This window comes from Rhineura floridana, chromosome 9 (assembly GCF_030035675.1).
Source record: "Rhineura floridana isolate rRhiFlo1 chromosome 9, rRhiFlo1.hap2, whole genome shotgun sequence".
Lineage (NCBI taxonomy): Eukaryota > Metazoa > Chordata > Lepidosauria > Squamata > Rhineuridae > Rhineura > Rhineura floridana.
Genome location: NC_084488.1, coordinates 32,426,729 through 32,444,269, shown reverse-complemented (window position 1 = coordinate 32,444,269; position 17,541 = coordinate 32,426,729). Strand labels below are relative to the sequence as shown.

Sequence of the window (17,541 nt, the reverse complement as noted above, 5' to 3'; positions counted from 1 at the left end):
CAACCAGCATTCACCAAGGGAAAGGTAGGTAGGTAAGTGCGGCGTGTGTGAGGGTGCCTGGGCAGGCTGGACCTCAAGGGCCCTGGCATCCCTGGCACCAGCCCTGCTCAGCACCTCCATTTTGGTTTTATTTACCATAGAACTACTCTAACTAATCAGGAGTCTCTCAGAAATGCATTGGAACTTCCATTGCATTAGGGCAGGACTATGAAGAGCCTTCCCAATGCTCAGAGGCATGAATTTCAAGCGGAGCCAATCAGACGCGTGCATTTGCAAACTACTTGTTGCTCTTCTGTGAGGCTGAGTTACTTTCCCCTCCTTTTGCAAGTGCCACCTTAAAGCAGCAACAACCACAATCTTTTTTTCTTTTTTGTGACTAGTCAGACTACTAGTCTTTGAAATCAGCAAAATGTCACTGTGTTGTATTGTAGACAATTTAACAGAGACACCAGAGATCAGTCTTCATCTACTTTATTCCAGCCACATTCTGCTCTACCCGTTCAAACTCCTCCCCTTCCTGTTCTGTATCTCCCAGCCTTATTTTACTACCAATCCCAATATGCAATTCCCTTAGCACAGTATCACATATCCCCTTTATCTAAGAAAACTACTTCCTGCCACCCTACCAAACATATATGTAACACAGCAAACAATAACCAACCTAGTAACCTTCTTTGCTTTAGAAATTACATAACATAGTCTTTAGCCACACAGGTGGTCGCCTGCTGCGTGCAACTGTTGACCAAGCGGGAGTTCTGGTTGGCAATTTTGTGCATGAGGCAATCCATTAGAGTAATCAGTGTGAACTAGGTTATCAGTAATATTATTCGCTGAATCACCACAATCAGCGGCCAGATGCATAGCCTGCCCGATCTGATCGTATGAAGTTGGGTCATGCTGAATAGGGGCCAGATGGTGGGCATTCCATATGTGGCTGTCTGACAGTTTAAAGGTGTATTTCGCTACTCTGGCAAGTACCTTGAAGGGGAGCATAAATCATGGTTCCCCTTTCCTCAGGATGCCTTGTTTCCTGACCCGTACAAATGAACCACATCGTATCCCTGGTTCCTTAGCTCCATTCTGGCAATCTGCATACCTCTTATATTTTTGTTGTTTTTGGTGTACTATTTGTTTCATGCCTAGCTGTAAAGAAGCATCTGACTTAGGCATGAGTAGTCCAGCAACATTCAGCTTTGTGCAAATCTCCCGTCCATGTAACAATTCAGCTGGAGACAGTGGGGTAGCTAGAGCTTTTGCTGCCCGGGGCGGTCCCTGAGTTTGCCGCCCCTCATCTGTCCCTCGCATGAGCCCAGAACAGACTCGACACAGACAGACAGACAGACAGACCGGCTCGCTCCTACTCGCACCTCCCTCCCACACACACCGACCGATGGCTTCTCCCCTTCCCTAAAAAGAACAAGGCCAGACAAGGGTCCGTTATCAACCACAAATACCCGCCAAATTTGTCAGGCGTTCATAGGGCTCTCCTTTCTCTTCAAGCGACAGCGACGACTTTCTCGTGCCTCTCTAATTTGTGTCAGAGATCACACATCTCACCCAAGAGAAGGAGATAATTATATTTGGGAGAGAGAGATTCCCCCATTCCTCCCTGCCCGTTTCTCTCATCCCACGACCCATGAAACAGACCCAGCCTTCATCCTTTGTCCCCTCAAGTCGCTCAAGCATGGGTGCAGCGCTTGTATATGACATATATGATGGGCAGGTCAAGCAGCTCCAGCTGCAAGGGGAGGGACGGGGCAAGAGCGACAGGGGGGTCCCAGCCCAGGGCACGTGGCCCTCCTGGGAAGGGGCTGGCGCACCCGCATGACATCAGTGGAGCGCGACATGGAGGAGAAGCTGGTGAGTGGGGTGGTGGGAGCCGAGCAGAGGCCCCTGGGGGGGAGGGAGTAGCTAGCCGACCCCCCGCCATCTCTCTCTGATTCCCCAACCCCCCTTTGCAGGTTCCGGAGCTCCGCTGGGAGGGCAACGAGCTGTTCCAGGTGGGCCCCTATGAGGAGGCGCTGGCTGTTTACACGTGGGTGCTGAGCCTCTGCCCACCCGATGATGCCGTTGAGCCCAGCCCGCACCGCGCTGTCCTCCACCGCAACCGCACCGCCTGCCATCTCAAGCTCGTGAGTCGGGGGGGTCGGAAAAGTGCCACCCCCAAAAAAGTGCCACCCGGGGCAGACCGCCCCCTCCGCCCCCCCCAGCTACGCCACTGGCTGGGGACTTTTGTGTTGTGGCATGCTGGGTAGATCTATAAACTTGTAAGAAATCTGTGACAAAGGGTTTCCACGCTTTACCTTCTAGTTCAGCCATTTGTAGACTTTGTTTCAAATTCCTATTAAAACGTTCTATCTCACCATTTGCCTGCGGATAATAAATTGATGAGCGCCTGTGGCGAATATTTCTTTCCGGCAGGAAAGTTTCAAATTCTACCGAGGTAAACTGGGTGCCATTGTCAGAAATCAGTTCCGTTGGATCTTCTTCTCAACTGAAAACTGCAGAAAGGAAGGTGATAACAGCAGCAGAAGTAGCGTGGGAAGTAAAAGCCACTTCAGGCCACTTACTAAAATAGTCTATAAGGGTAATGGCACAACGACAATCAGCAGGTGCCCTCTCAAATGGGCCCACAATATCAATGGCCAACTTCTCCCAAGCTGAATCAAGAAGTGGTACAGGCTGTAATGGTGGCACATGTGTGATTGCAGTCTTGTCATGACGCTGGCAAGTCACACAAGATTTAATAGTATCTTCAACCTGCTTATCCATACCAGGCCACCAATATAAATCACGCAATCGTTGCTTCGTTCGTACAATCCCTTGGTGTGTCTCATGGGCCAATTGTATCAATTTCGCTTGTAACTCTGGTGGGGCAATGAGACGATGAGTACCACGGATTACAAGACCATCATGTAGAGACAGTTCATTGCATATTTTAAAGAAAGGCAACAGAGTCTGATCCTCATTATGCATGTGGTGTGGCCATTTCCCCTCAAGGAAATCCCGTAACTTGCCATGTATTGGACAAGCCAAACAAGCAGCTGTAAACTGCTCTTTGGAAATGGCTGTCAGGGCAGGTGCAATGAGAGCAACCACTTCTGCATCATCTTCATGCTCACTGTCTGTGGACAGCAGAGGTAGGCGGGATAAACAGTCTGCTGTTACATTCTCAGTCCCAGGCCTGTACTCCATCCTGTATGTGAAAGCCAACAGCTTAGCTGACCACCTAGCAATTCTCATTCCAGCTCTCCCTAAACCTTTAGATGTCAGCAAGGTTGTCAAAGGGCTGTGGTCAGTGCGTAATGTGAATGTGCGACCCCACAGATATGTGTGCCATTTCTCTGTGGCCCAGACACATGCAAGTGCCTCTTTCTCAACTGTAGAGTATGACCTTTCTGCCCCTTGTAATGTCCTGGATGCAAATGCAACTGTCCTTTCTTGTTTGTCTCCATGAACTTGAGTTAGAACAGCCCCAAGCCCATAAGGAGAGGCATCAGTAGTCACAACAGTAAGTAATGCTGGATCAAATAAGGCTAGTGCCGGGCTATGTACAAGCAAAGACTTCACTGCGTCAAAACTGGTTTGTGCATCTGATGTCCAAGCCCATGTTGTAGATCCACAGAGCAGCCAACGTAGAGGTTCCACTATAGATGCGTAATCAGGCACAAATTTTGCATACCAAGATGTAAGACCCAAGAAGGAGTGCAGTTTTTGTACATCTTTAGGTGGTGAGGCCTCTGTAACTGCTCTAATATGGTCTGGATCAGGTTTTAACCCATCTTGTGATACAGCCTTTCTCACAGCAAATGGCAACCGGCGCAGCCTCTGTTGTACTGGCTTCACATTATCTCTAATTTTAACTCTGTGAATGAACCCCTTTGCACAGCCCACAGGTTCCTCCCCTTTGTGAGTGATTATAGTTGCAAGCGATGCTGGCTCCATAGTACTGTTGGAAGGTATTGAAGTGATAGTCCCATTCAGTACTTGCATATGCAATGCAACAAACAGGTCTCTGCCCAGAATGGGAGTTCCCTCTGGTACCACATAGAATTCAGCTGCCACAGCATTTTTCTCAAATGCTACTGTTGCTGCTAGACAACCAAGAACTGCAATTGGATTCCTAGAATAACTTATGAGACGCAGTTTAGGTGCGTGAGTGGTGAGCTACAAAAGTATTGCATGTAAACTGACATGGGTAGTATGGAAACTGCGGAGCCTGTGTCTAACATCAACTCAACATCCTGAGAAGTGTTTTCTGCAAGGGCAGACACTGTTACAATGCATGCCAATCTATCCACTATAGAGGCCTGAGCAAGATCATGCACGCTCAAAACAGTAACTTCTGGTACAGCAACTTCATTTGTAGGTTGCAAGGACTGGGTAATCTGGCAGACCCGTGCAAAATGTCCTTTCTTTTTGCACTGTCTGCACTGAGCTTCCTTTGCAGGGCAGTTAGCATAATTTGCTGCATGTTGTATTGAACCACAGCGGTAACATTTTACACATTTTGCAGGTTGCAAAGTTTTATTTGCACCATCTTTAACATTGCCCAAAGATCTTTTTGTTTTCTGCAGTTGCAAAGGCTGCACAGCCTGTACAGGTTCTGTCATGCTTTGACCCATTAACTTCGCTTCTGCCACTGCAGTTTCTATCTGGCTAGCAATTGTCATGGCTTTCTGCAGGGTAAGGTCTGGTTCTAGCAAGAGGCGTTCCCTGATGCGAGGCATCCCTGTCTTCTCTATCAACTGATCACGAATCATTTCTTCTGCCATATTTCCAAAATTACAAGTAACCGCTAATTCTCTTAAAGCAGCAATATATTGATATGTCTTTTCTCCATGCTTCTGTCCCCACTGGCGAAATTTATAGCGTCCTGCCACAATATTGACTCTAGGCACAAAGAAATTCCTTAAAGCAGTCAAAGCTGTCTCATATTTATCATCCACAATAGGCAGATCATAGAAGATTCTCTGAGCTTCTGCTCCCAAACAATGAATAAGTAATGCACGCTTTCTTGCCTCTGGAAGTTCCTCATCATGAATGGCTAGTACATATGTATCAAACATTCTAATCCAAGAAGTAAATGGAATCACAGGCTCACCCGGGATTTGAAGGAAAGGTGGTGGGGGACACAAAGGCAAAAGCACCATCCCACCTTCATCGCCAAAATTGTTGTATTGTAGACAATTTAACAGAGACCTCAGAGATCAGTCTTCATCCACTTTATTCCAGCCACATTCTGCTCTACCCATTCAAACTCCTCCCCTTCCTGTTCTATATCTCCCAGCCTTATTTTACTACCAGTCCCAATATGCAATTCCCTTAGCATGATATCACATACTGTGAATTCATTATTAAGCTTCTCGGTTGATCAAGAGAGGAGTAGCAGTAAATGATTCCAAAAGCATCTGTAGCTGGCATAGGGGTGGGGAGGAATCTGGTGTCTTCATAGGCTGGAATGGGCCCTATTTATTGCAGGGGGGGAGAGACCGGAAAGGAGATTCTTGGTGGCAGAGCCCCTAAAAATGTTTGGCTGATATCATAATGGAGGATGAGAATCTGGTTTTTTTCTTGGGCCAGATTGGACCTTTTTTTACTGTGCAGAAGGGGAGACTCTTTGTGGTGAACTGTCCTCAAAATGTCTGGCTAGCATTATTGTCAGGGTGGGAGGGAGAGGAGATTCATGGTGGCAAACTGCCTCAAGAATGGACTGGACTTTATTTATTTAAAGCATCTGAATATTTGATAGGGGTTTATGCAAGATAATTAACTCCCATTAGCAGTAAGAGCAAGAACTTATTGTATTTTAATATAGTTGGTCTCAGGCTATGGCCTGAAGGCACATGAGACTAGTCAGGTCTGGTCAGTGCCTGGATGGGAGACTGCCTGGGAACCATATGTAAGCTGCCTTGGGTTTCTATGATGAAAAAAGGCGGGAAATAAATGTAATAAATAAATAAATAAATAACATTATAACTGCTGCATTTGTAACATATCTGCAAAATTTCTACCTATGCAGTTTTCTTCCTACTGTTCCTCCATATCCTTTAGAGCAAGTCTTCAGGAGAGCTCTGTCATTTTTCATGATTGTAACACTACTTTATTCTTCCTTTTTAGTAGGCTGGCCTACACATCTAAATAAATGTGGGTTTCTTAATCCCATGTACATTATCCCATGCATAAGCTCCGTGAATCTTGAAAAAACAACCCAATGCTGCCGTATCTGATGCTGCCACAGATCACTGAGCAGGAGCTTCACTGTCACACCTTAAGAAGAGGCCCCGCAGGATCCCTTCACCAGGTCCCAACCTATCTGCCTCCTGGTGCTGGCCCTGCTCCAGATATTACTGGACTCCAACTCCCATCAGCCCAGCCATGAAGGCCAGTAGTCGGAGATATGGGACATTCCAACATCTGGAGTGCTACAATTCCTCACTCCTGCTCTAATGACTAGAGCAGACATGTATTATATAGCACAAGAGAGGCTATATACTATAGTCAGCATGGATGTTTCACATCCTGCAATGTTAAATTGAAAGTACCCCCCATGCCATTCTGATGCTTCCCATAAGCTCATTTCAAAACAGAACCTAACAAAACTTATAGACCTGAACTCAGAAATGCTTGCTTAACAACCCTCTAAGTTTTCATGGCGACACACAAAACACTCAGAGAGAATCTGGAGTTCAAAGTGTAAAATGAGAAAAAAATCCAGACCCCTGTTGGACTTTTTTCTGTCAGCGGTCTCATAATTTGTTGAAATTGATTAAAAATCAGCCATGTTCACAGAGTAACTGTAATCCTATTACTGACCTTGCCCCATAGTCTGACCACCTTCTGCAGTTTAAAATTAAAAAAAAGATGCATGGCTGATTTTGAATTAATTTAAGAAATTTAACACTGAAGACTATTATAGCGTCAGGCGTGCTCAGTAAGAACCAGCTGCCAGTGTTCTAAAAGCCAGACTCACAGCTGTTTGGCTTGGCTAATCAGGGGGCACACCCATGATAGACATTTATTCCACTTTAAACAGTCATGGCTTCACCCAAAGAATCCTGGGAAGTGTAGTTTGTGAAGGGTGCTGAGAGTTGTTAGGATATTCCTATGCCTGACAGAGTTCCAGTGGCCAGAATGGTTTAACAGTCAGCCGCTCTGATTGAAGCTCTGTGAGGGGAACAGGGTCTCTTCTAGCAACTCTTAGCACCCTTCACTAACGACACTTCCCATGATTCTTTGGGGGAAGACATGACTGTCTAAAGTGGAATAAAGGTCTGGTGTGGATGTGGCCAGGGACAGCTTTGGTTTAAATGTGGGTGGGAGACTACATGTGCCTGCTGTAGAATAAAAAGATGAAGGAAACCCTGAAAAACAATGATATTGTTCACAATGTTTTCTTTTTAGAAAGGAAAGTGGCTTTCCCTCTGCCCACATATACTGTACTTCACATATTCACAGAAACAGAAGCAAAAGAAAATGCTTCACTAAACTTGCAAAGTAAGTAAAACATATTTAAAGTGACTGTCTGAACTATATCATCTGTCTCAGTATTGTTGCTTCCTCCAGGCTAAAACAAGATCAGCACAGTGCATGTCTTGTTTCTGTTATTTGGACTGATTGCAGGTGTTGCCACCACTCACCATAAGCTCAGAGGCACACATTACCAAATTCTTCCAAGCTAAACAGGAAGTGGGTTGGACTGTGAAAAACCAACCCAAATTGTGTTTACATTTTTACAAATTTGTAGGGTAGTACAATAAGTTTAACACAATATTCAGACAGAGGAACCTTTGCTTATAAATCAAAGTACCATGCATTGTATACAACAGTATCCATGTGTGTTCTCCTGCTTCTCCTTCCTTCTCCCCTCTGGGTGCCCCAGCATCTGTTCTTCTGTGTGGTTGGCATACACCTCCCCCCACAACAACTCTTTAAAGGTAAAGGTAAAGGTGTCCCCGCACTTATAGTGCGAGTCATTTCCGACTCAGGGTGACGTCTTGCGACGTTTACTTGGCAGATCGTATATATGGGGTGAGATTTCTCATTAATGAGCCACCCACATAGAAAAGTGCCTTTCAGGGAGACGTTTCCTACATTCACTGAGATTTCCCACCACCACCCATGGGGCACATTCAGACATACACACAAACCTGCAATCTGAAGTTGTACAGTCCAGGTAAAGCTTTTCAGGTTGATTCTGCTGATCAAATCAACTGGTTCTGGGTTAGTTGACAACCTGTGACCCACAAAACTGAATGGAGCTTACTAAGCATGCATTGTGTCTTTTCAGATATTTGACAAGCCTTTTCATTGCCTACCTAGGATTGCAGTAAATCATAATTTATTGAGCTTCAAGGCAATATAGTTATTCTTAAATAAGGAAGATTAATCAATTTTTTTAAAATAAAAAGTCTTCGTATCTCACTAACTCATCTTTCATACCCTATGGAGATCAGAGTGTATTTTTAAAGGTTGTTTTGGGTGTGTATTTTGTCTTCACTTCAGGAAACGGATAATTGGTCAATCCTGATTTAACAAAGATTTAACTTCAGATGACTGGTAGACTGCATTCAGTTTAGTGGGTCCAAAGTTGTGCAGACCTTCTGTAGTATAAATTTCAAAGCTGGAATGTGGCATTTGGAAATTTCAGGTGTGGCCTCTGCTGGAGTATGGTTATGGACAATACCTTCCTACAACTGTAGACTGCAAATACACACACTTAAGACTTAACCCACTTTCTTAGCAGTATGGCATTTTGCATAGCAGTAGCAACAGCAGAAACAATGACAGATGGTCATGCAAGAAAGCTACCGTTTGAGCTGTTACACCTCTAGTTTCGTTGCTAGCTAATGCTTACCTGAAGGGTTTTGACTTTGCCTAGGTCTTGTGACATTGCTTGAATAGACTCTTCACTCTCTGTTCGCCCATCAGGTATAAAAATACTGTCATGGGAAAAGGCCCGTGTTCCCATACTATGATTGGAAGACCTGAAAGACAATTTGTATAGACAGGATGCTATTTTATAAGAGCATCTCGAATTGTACATACAACTGATTTCCACAATACATTCCCTCTGACTCATCAGGCCATATTCTCGTTTCATTTTCATACACTGCTTCCCTTGATATATATGTATTTATGTATGTATATATGTAAAACTGTATTATTAAAACTTTGTTTTGAAGGCTAAAGGTGGGAAGTAAAATATTTAAATCTTATTCTCTTTACAACTTTTCTTTCACAGCTAACATTTTCCACAAGAACTATTTGGGGAATATGGAAAAGGCCAATGAGAACATATGATGTCTGTCATATACAAATCATGGCACAAAAAATATAAAAGGCCTTACCAGGAATGATTACACACTAGTTTTTAGTCACATATGATGGTATTTGCCACCCTGGGCTCTTGTTGGGAGAAAGGGCGGGATTTAAATCAAATAATAAAATAAAATAAAGAAATAAATATCTGACTAGTTCATACTCAGAGCAGACCCACTCAAATCAATACATTTCAATTAGTCATGACTTCAGGTTTAAATGCAGAGGCTAATGAATTTGGGTAAATTCTGAATATTTTTGTCCAATGTAGAAGTCTATCAGTGAGGCAGTTTCTTGAATTCAACGTTTTAATTTGGGTTTTCATCGTACAAAACTAATTCCAAGTGTTATTGCTTACTCATTATTAAGCCAGATGAGTTGTTTGTGTGATCCAGTGACTCTACATGGATGTTGAACATAGCCACAAGGCTGGCAGAGGAATTTAGCCACTGACATTGCTGAAATCGTGGCAGCTGACACATATGCTTGCTCCAAGCAAGCAGAGCCCAGGCCATGAGCCTGACATTGGCTCTGCTTATTCCCAAGGGGATTGTGTAAGGATGTGTAAATCAGCCCTATGTTGTTCTATATTATTAGTTTCATATTAACCCACCTGGGTGGTGAAAATATAAAGAGCAGTTTACCATTTGGATTCTGAATGTTCGATTTCCTTAAAATAAAATTATGAGGCAAAAGATATTAGAAGTCATAGGTAGGCTTTCTGATTCCTAGTTATATGAAAGATAAATATTTGCTTCTTGATATTGTATAAAAAAGCGTGTGAAAGGCTTATGTCTTTGACAGCCTAGTAAATCAATAAAGCCTCTGGAACAAATGTAAATTTACTGGATTGTTTTTCTCTAAATATAAATCAAAGCAGAAGAAAGGCATTATATTTAATATAAAAAGTAGTTAAATATCTAGTTTCCCCAGAAAGAGGCCAAGTCTACAGTGTTAAGCTCTTATGCTGGATTTAGCTAATAAGCTTTAAAACAAAACAGTATATTGTAGGCTGTTTATCACAATTTTAGACAGCTACAAGAAGAACTGGACATCTGCATAAGGCTTGGCAGTTTCTGCATGAGAATCTACGTAAGTTTGCACTACCATTGGTTTTGGGGAGGGGGCATTAGAAAATCAATGATAAACACGTTAATGTTTCACTTATTTCAGTAGAACAGGTTTAAGCACATGCTTAGCTCTCCCACTAAAATCAATGTTCCTTAAGTGTTGGATTATACCCCGTGTTCAGGAAAAAAAATGGAATTACAAAGAATTCAAGAAACAAGAAAATAAAAGACTATGTGCCAGTCAAAGTGACATACAGCATTTTTGATACATGAAATGAACCAATTATCCATCAATTAATTCTGCAAGTCCACTGTATGATCAACAGGAGGAATAGTTGAAGACTAAGATTAACCCTGGCCATGTTTTTATTTATTTAACAAAATTTATATACTACTTGATTGTAAAAACCAAAGTGGTTTACAAAAACCGCCCCCACATTAAAATAATCAATAAAAGACAGTTAAAATCAGGTATTAAAAACATTGTTATTTATTATTATTATTTCAATTCAAAAACTAATTAACATCAACAATAAGCTAAAAACATATACAACTTCTATATGTCTGAATAGGCTTGCCTAAACAAAAATATTTTAAGCAGGCTCCAGAAGGAGTACAGCTAAGGTGCCTGTCTAATGTCAATAGGGAGGGCATTCCAAAGTGTAAATGCTGCCACACTAAAAGATCGATTTCTTACACCTGCAGAATGAGTGTTATGTGGCACCTGTAACAGGGTCAGTTCCACAGATCAAAGTAGTCATATGGGCACATATGGAGTAAGACAGTCCCGCAAGTAAACTGGTCCCAAGGTGTTAAAGGTTTCATATAATAATAGCAAGACCTTGAACTTGGACCGGTGGCAAATCAGCAACCAGTGCAGATCTCTGAGCAGAGATGTAATATGGTAACAGGGCCTCACTCCAGTCAGCATCCATGCTGCAATGTTCTGAACTAACTGAAGCTTCTGGATCAAGCACAAGGGAAGCCCCACATAGAGTGCATTGAAGTAATCCAACCTTGAAGTCACCATTGCCTGAACTATTGTGGTCAAGCTCTCCTAGTCCAGGAGTAGTTGTAGCTGTCAAACCGTCACAGAAGGTAAAGGGACTTCTATCCACTGAGGCTTCCTGGGCCACAAGTGAGAAAGCTGGATCCCAAAGCACCCAGACTACATGCCTGCTCATTCAGCGGGTGTGCAACCCCATTCAGGGCAGGCCATTGACCAGTTTATCGGACACAGGATCCATTCATCCACAGTACTTCCGTCTTGCCAGGATTTACGCTCAGCCGAATGTTAGCCCTTTATTAGTGGTTGAGTGCTTACAAAAAAGGTAACCAATGAGAAGATGCGACATAGTAGCACAGAACAGGTGCCCTTTTGAAATAGGATTTAACTACTTACTACATGTTGCTCAGCTAATATATATTGCAGTGAACACAAGATCTTTAGATTGCAATCAGACATCCTCCAGATGATCTGTTTATTCAACATGCATCCAGATTTGCTTGCACAAAGCTTACACAGTGGCTAGATTGCGTCCAGTCTTTATTGCTCATATAACAGGGCAGTTGTATGACAATGATCATTCATCCTGGTTTGATTGCAAAGTGTTTACCCATCTTCCCTTTAATCATTCATTCATCCTACACTTTTCAGTGCATTTCACCATCACTTTCTTTGTTAGAAAACAACCAATGGACTTTTTGCAAGTGAATTTGTTTTGCTAGGATAACAGAGTGCTTTGATCCACTTTAATTTTGCAAACCTAAATTTCTAGGATGCGCTTGAATCCCTCCCACAAAATAGCAAGTCTGAAGGTTCCCTTACCTAGGAGTAGGATGGGTGAGAAATTTAATTTCGTTCACATTTCAAGCTGAATCTATCAAATTCACACTTTCCAAAACAATGAGTACTGAAACATAGCCATTCTTTGAAATTTGCACCTATTTGAATTTTGCAATGCAGTTCGCCAACCAATGTTTACAAAAATGCATATGTTAGCGGGAAATGTGCATAAAAATGAATGTCTGAGTGAAAACATAAAAAGGCATTATATGATGAGAAATTGCTTGCAAAAATGTGTACATTAGTCAAAGCCACCTAATATGTTTAGTAGGAGAAGTTTGCACTGAAATGCTGGAGAATTTTCATCAAGATGCTTTTTTAAAAAAATCCGCTAATTGCTGAAGAAATGTGGAGAACTGAATTTAAGACTGGAAAAAATAAGAAACTAAGAGAACCAAAACTGACAGGTTTTTCCATCCCTACCTAGACGTTTACTTCTGAGTAAACATGCATAGAGTTGCACTGTAAATGAACTTGCAACAATACTTCATTTTAGAACTCCCAGTTACCTCTGGAAAAACTCACTTTGAAACAGACATGACAATAATTTGGATGTAATTAACATAATCCAAGTCTGCTGCAGCAAAAAAATAATAATCTTGTGGCACTTTAAAGGCTAAGAAATTTCTTGTAGAACAAGCTTTCATAAATTACAGTCCAAAATGCTATGGAGGAAAATTGCCTGAGATGCTAGAACTTTCTTTGTACTTTTCATCACAGTTCTTCAAACAGCTAAACAGTCAAGCCACTATTCAGTCTAAAAGTGGCTTGCCTTTTTGGCTGACTTGTTGGAGCAGTGAAGATGTAAAAAAAAAATCTGGTTGCGTGTGCCATTTTCAGAAGTGACTTGTCTGGATCACAATTGCCAGTCATAGACTTGATAGTGGCCCTTCCTCATCTATTTGTAAAGAAAACAATTGATTTAACATCTGACCCACTTCCAGTAATCCTAGGGCACTAATTTCCGTAAGTGTTGCATCAAAGCAAAGAGCACTTTTAGAGGCGACAGGCCAAACGTACAGTTATAATAAAGCAAAATTTACTTTATTGGTTTAGTTAGAGGTCATCTTTTGAGCCACATAGGAGTAAATTTGGTGGAGAGGGTGCCTACTGAGCTTTGAAACTACATGTGGTTACACCTTGGGAGTATATATATATATATATATATATTTCTAAACAACCAATGCTACTGTGTACATACTACACAGGCTATTGTTATATTTATTTAGAAATGTATACTTCACTTGTCTTTAGAAAATAATCTCAAAGTGGTTTACAAAAAGTAAAAAAATATAGAAACACAATCAAAACTGTTCAAATTTTAAAAAATTAAAAATCAGCATAAATCATGGAGATAGACTTTAGCCCCACACTTAACGTTTGGTGAAATAAAAAGGTCTTAGTAGACCTGGCCTTGTACAGTAGACAACCAACCCTCTGTAGAGAGACCATTCCACAACCCGGAATGGGACTGTGTATTAGGTCTTTGGTCCACAGTAGTAGTTGTAAGCCCCATTCATTCATTCATTCGACTTATTAATCGCTTATCTGGCTGAATTGTCAGCCACTCTAAGCGACGTACAAAGCAGAACATGTAAACATCAAAACATTAAGAGACTAACAATAAAAACTAAACATCAATTGTGCATGTCAGTTGGGAGAAGTAGGAAGACAATAAAGAAAAAAAACCCATTTGCCTTTCCACAAACTTAATTCTCTAGACTAGAACTTCAATGAGCAAGTCAGTTTTTTCAATATTAATCCATATCTTTTCCTTTTATGATACTTTATGGCCACCTTTGCTATATATCTTGATGAGTAACTGTTCCTTTTCTATATGTGAGCAATGCATGTTTACTCACATTGATAAGAGATTTCAAAATACAGGAATTTATCTATTTTGTGCCCTTGCTGGACTCCTGCACAATTCTAAGACCATTATCATCTTTCAGAAAGCTCAAGTTGTCACTTATTTTTAGGAGTGTAGAAATCTGCCTCCTACTCCCTTATTGAGGCATTCACAAATAGAAACAAGAAAATGCAAAAGAATGTAGGTAACATGCTTCAATGTGCTGGTTTTGAATCTCTTACACCCTTATGCCTTACTATTTTACCCCCCTAGAGAGAATAATTCCAAAATAAGATTGCCTAGGGTTCTTTTTAATCCTGAAAATTAATAAAGCAAATATATGCCTGGAGCAGGGTCCAACTATGTGCTTAACAACCCATTTACTAAAATTGCATGATAATACTATGACAACGGTTGCCATGATACACATGAGTGACTTCAGATCATTATGATCACTGCATCCAAGGCCAAATTCACACTAGCATTTTATTGGAAACTTAACATGGGAATTACTGTGGTGAAATGTGCATAAGAACAGGATTTACAAGCCCCTCTGTTGGTAATGGTGATTCCATACAAATCCTACAAGATTCCACCATGCTTCAAAATATCCTGCAGAAAAAGGGCAATGGGGGCAGGGAACAGAAGCGTGGTATCCATTATTCAGTTCATTAACTCTCATAGAGATGCGAGACCACCAGCTTCTCATACCTCATTCTGGTGTGTTCATCAGATGAGTTAGGAAGGTGGGTCTGTGTGTGGAGAAGTGCATGATGTATTATGAAATCTGAAGCTTTTGTTATTTTATGTGAAATATTTCTGTTATTACTGTTGCCAGTGTGTTCATTGTTCTTAGATATTTTCAATTATATGTTTAAAAAATATACCCCTCAGTGACTCATAGTAAATTGTCCACACAAAATAACTACTTCTGAATTCCCAGATGGAAACAATAGATTATAGTCTTTTTTTCCTCATGAGAAGCAATGATAACTTACACACAGATACACACTTCTTAAGGATTATCTACACAAATTAGTCCAAATTACTTATGCATATTCATCACTTGATGTCATTTGATCTTTCATGAAGGGATGACTTGTTGCTCAATACGTAAACTAGCAGAATAACCTATGATAACTGTTTTCATGCCTTAGGAAGGGGTGTATCCTGCCTATTAACCACTACGAGACACAAGAGAGACAAATGAAATAGTCACAGCTTTTATTGAACAGCATTAATTGTGAAGTAAGTTCGGAAAGTGAAACAAAAGAATGGACTTGCCAATCTTTGTGTTTGCTCAGGATCTCTTGCCTTTCAAAGCTGCAAGAGGGGCAATGGATGCAGTTGTCCTCAACACTGTATCTTCATTGGAGGGAATGCTGTATCTGTTACCATCCCTGACATACTCGTGAAAGGCACAGTAGTCCTGCTAAAAGGAAATGGTAGCAAGTGCAGCCCAGCAGAGGAACTGCTGGTTTTTCACTCGCTGCTGCTATAGGCTTGTAAGCCTCACTTGCAATCTGCATGACACTTGGGTAGGAAACATCCTTGCCTTGGTGCAAAGTGAACTCCTGCTTGGTTACCTGTGGACAGACAAGAGGAAGCATTGGGATGGTGATGAGTAAACAGGTACCAGCTGCAACAGGGCTCATTTAGGATGTATGAGTGAAAGAGATTTTGTGGATTTTTTCCATTCCCATGTCTTGGCCTAGTTCTTTGTGGTAATGATTAGGTTCAAGCTCCATGCAGCTTAACTGATATATCTACAAGTTTATATATAGTTCCCTGACAGGACTCCCAACATCGGCCCTCTGTTAGGCCAGGGATAGCCAACACAGTGGCCTCTAGATGTTGTGGATTACAATCAGTAGTGTAGTGGCAAATTCAGAAGAGCAGGGTCTCTTCATGATAGTCACAGCCATGCCCCCTCCCATTCTTTTTCCCCCCTGCTGGGTTGAGAACGAGATCCTTGTTAACCTTCTCCCATAACAGATATCCCTAGGAACCAATCAGCATGAAAGGGGAGAATGTTAGCTACTGAGAAAAGACTGCTTAGTGGATAATTGACCTCCTTTCATTCTGATTGGCTGCAATCAGCAGGAAAAGGACAAAGAAGCATATTAGAAGACTCCTCTCAGTGACTAACACACTCCCCTTTCATGCTGACTGGATCATAGGATGCTGGAGATATAGGGACCCTGCTCCCCAAAACTTAAGGAGTCTAAGACTCTCCAGGACCCCAGACAACCACACCTCTGATTACAACTTCTGTCATCCCTGACCATTGGAGAGCATGGCTGGGGCTGATGAGAGTTGTACTCCAACAAAATCTGGTGGATACCATATTGACTATCTGAAGGTATTAAAGTGACTGGGAAATCTGGAAGCTGGGCAATAGTTAATTCACAGTTAATTCACTGTGCCTAAATACAACACACTTCGCATTCTCCTGGTGGCTGCCCCCCTGCTTCCTATGTTGGGGGGTTTGGGGTCACCTCTTGGGGAAGGGCAATAATATAATCATAAAAATAATAATTATCCAGTTCATTAAAGAGAATTATATTGGTATCTGTCTCCAGTTGCTGTTTTGTTTTACTCCATGTGCTCAGGTTCATATCCTGCAAGGAAAATGAGTCATAAGTGTTTGGCCTGTAGTGACAATAGGAGACTGCCTGATTATTACCAGCAAAGGTGGCTGTGTCCCTTCATTGCCTTAACAAGTGCATGGTTAGGACCACCTGCATGTGGGTTTATGGCCAACATTGGCTTACTTCCTACAAACTGCATACAGTAGGGTCCCACTCATACAGCGGGTTACGTTCCAGACCCCTGCCTAAAGGTGAAACCCACCGAAAAGCAGAACTCCGTCAATAAAATGGTGCCCAGTGCCTGAAAAAGGCTGTAAAAGTGGAACAAGCGCCATATGAGTGGGGCCTTACTCTAATTGAAAGCCACCGTATTAGCAGAACGCCGAAAAGCAGGCTGCCAAAAAGTGGGGCCCTACTGTACTTACCCTGTGTGGACAAAACCTCCACCAGGGATGGTGGTTAAGCCAGTACATAGTTGTTCCTGACTGCAGGAGGGTGGGTAGGCCACTTTCTGTGTTAATGAGCAGTCCAGTGCTCTGCAATCCCATCTCTTTTCTTGGAGGGGTTCAGGGATGAACTGAAGAGTCGCAGGGGTCCTGCTTTGGGGCATGCATTCTCTCCTTCCCTAATTAAGTCTCATGCCTTGCTTACCTTTGTGGGTTGCCTTGTTCTTGCAGCCTCAGTTGCAAGAGTAGAGTTGAGGTTCCTCGTGGATGTTGGTGTCTGGGGTCCTGAGGTGTACCCATAAGGGTTCTAAGAAGATGCCAGCCCTTCATTTATTTTTATTCTCCCTGGCTATCATGTGTTTGCTGTTTCTTAATATACAAAGTGCACCATAAATGTTCTTATCCTGGTTCTCATTAT

At 42.1% G+C, this 17,541-nt stretch overlaps 1 protein-coding gene across 7 annotated transcripts in view; it reads right to left on the bottom strand.

Moving 5' to 3' along the window:
* CRACD (capping protein inhibiting regulator of actin dynamics) overlaps positions 1-17,541 on the bottom strand; it is a 181,990-nt gene that overhangs the window by 58,706 nt on the left and 105,743 nt on the right. For all 7 annotated transcript variants that reach the window (XM_061585233.1, XM_061585236.1, XM_061585237.1 and 4 more), the window contains exon 3: positions 8,858-8,987. In XM_061585233.1, coding sequence (XP_061441217.1) covers positions 8,858-8,971 — 114 coding nt within the window. In that variant the 5' untranslated portion in view covers positions 8,972-8,987. The remainder of the gene's footprint in view (positions 1-8,857; positions 8,988-17,541) is intronic.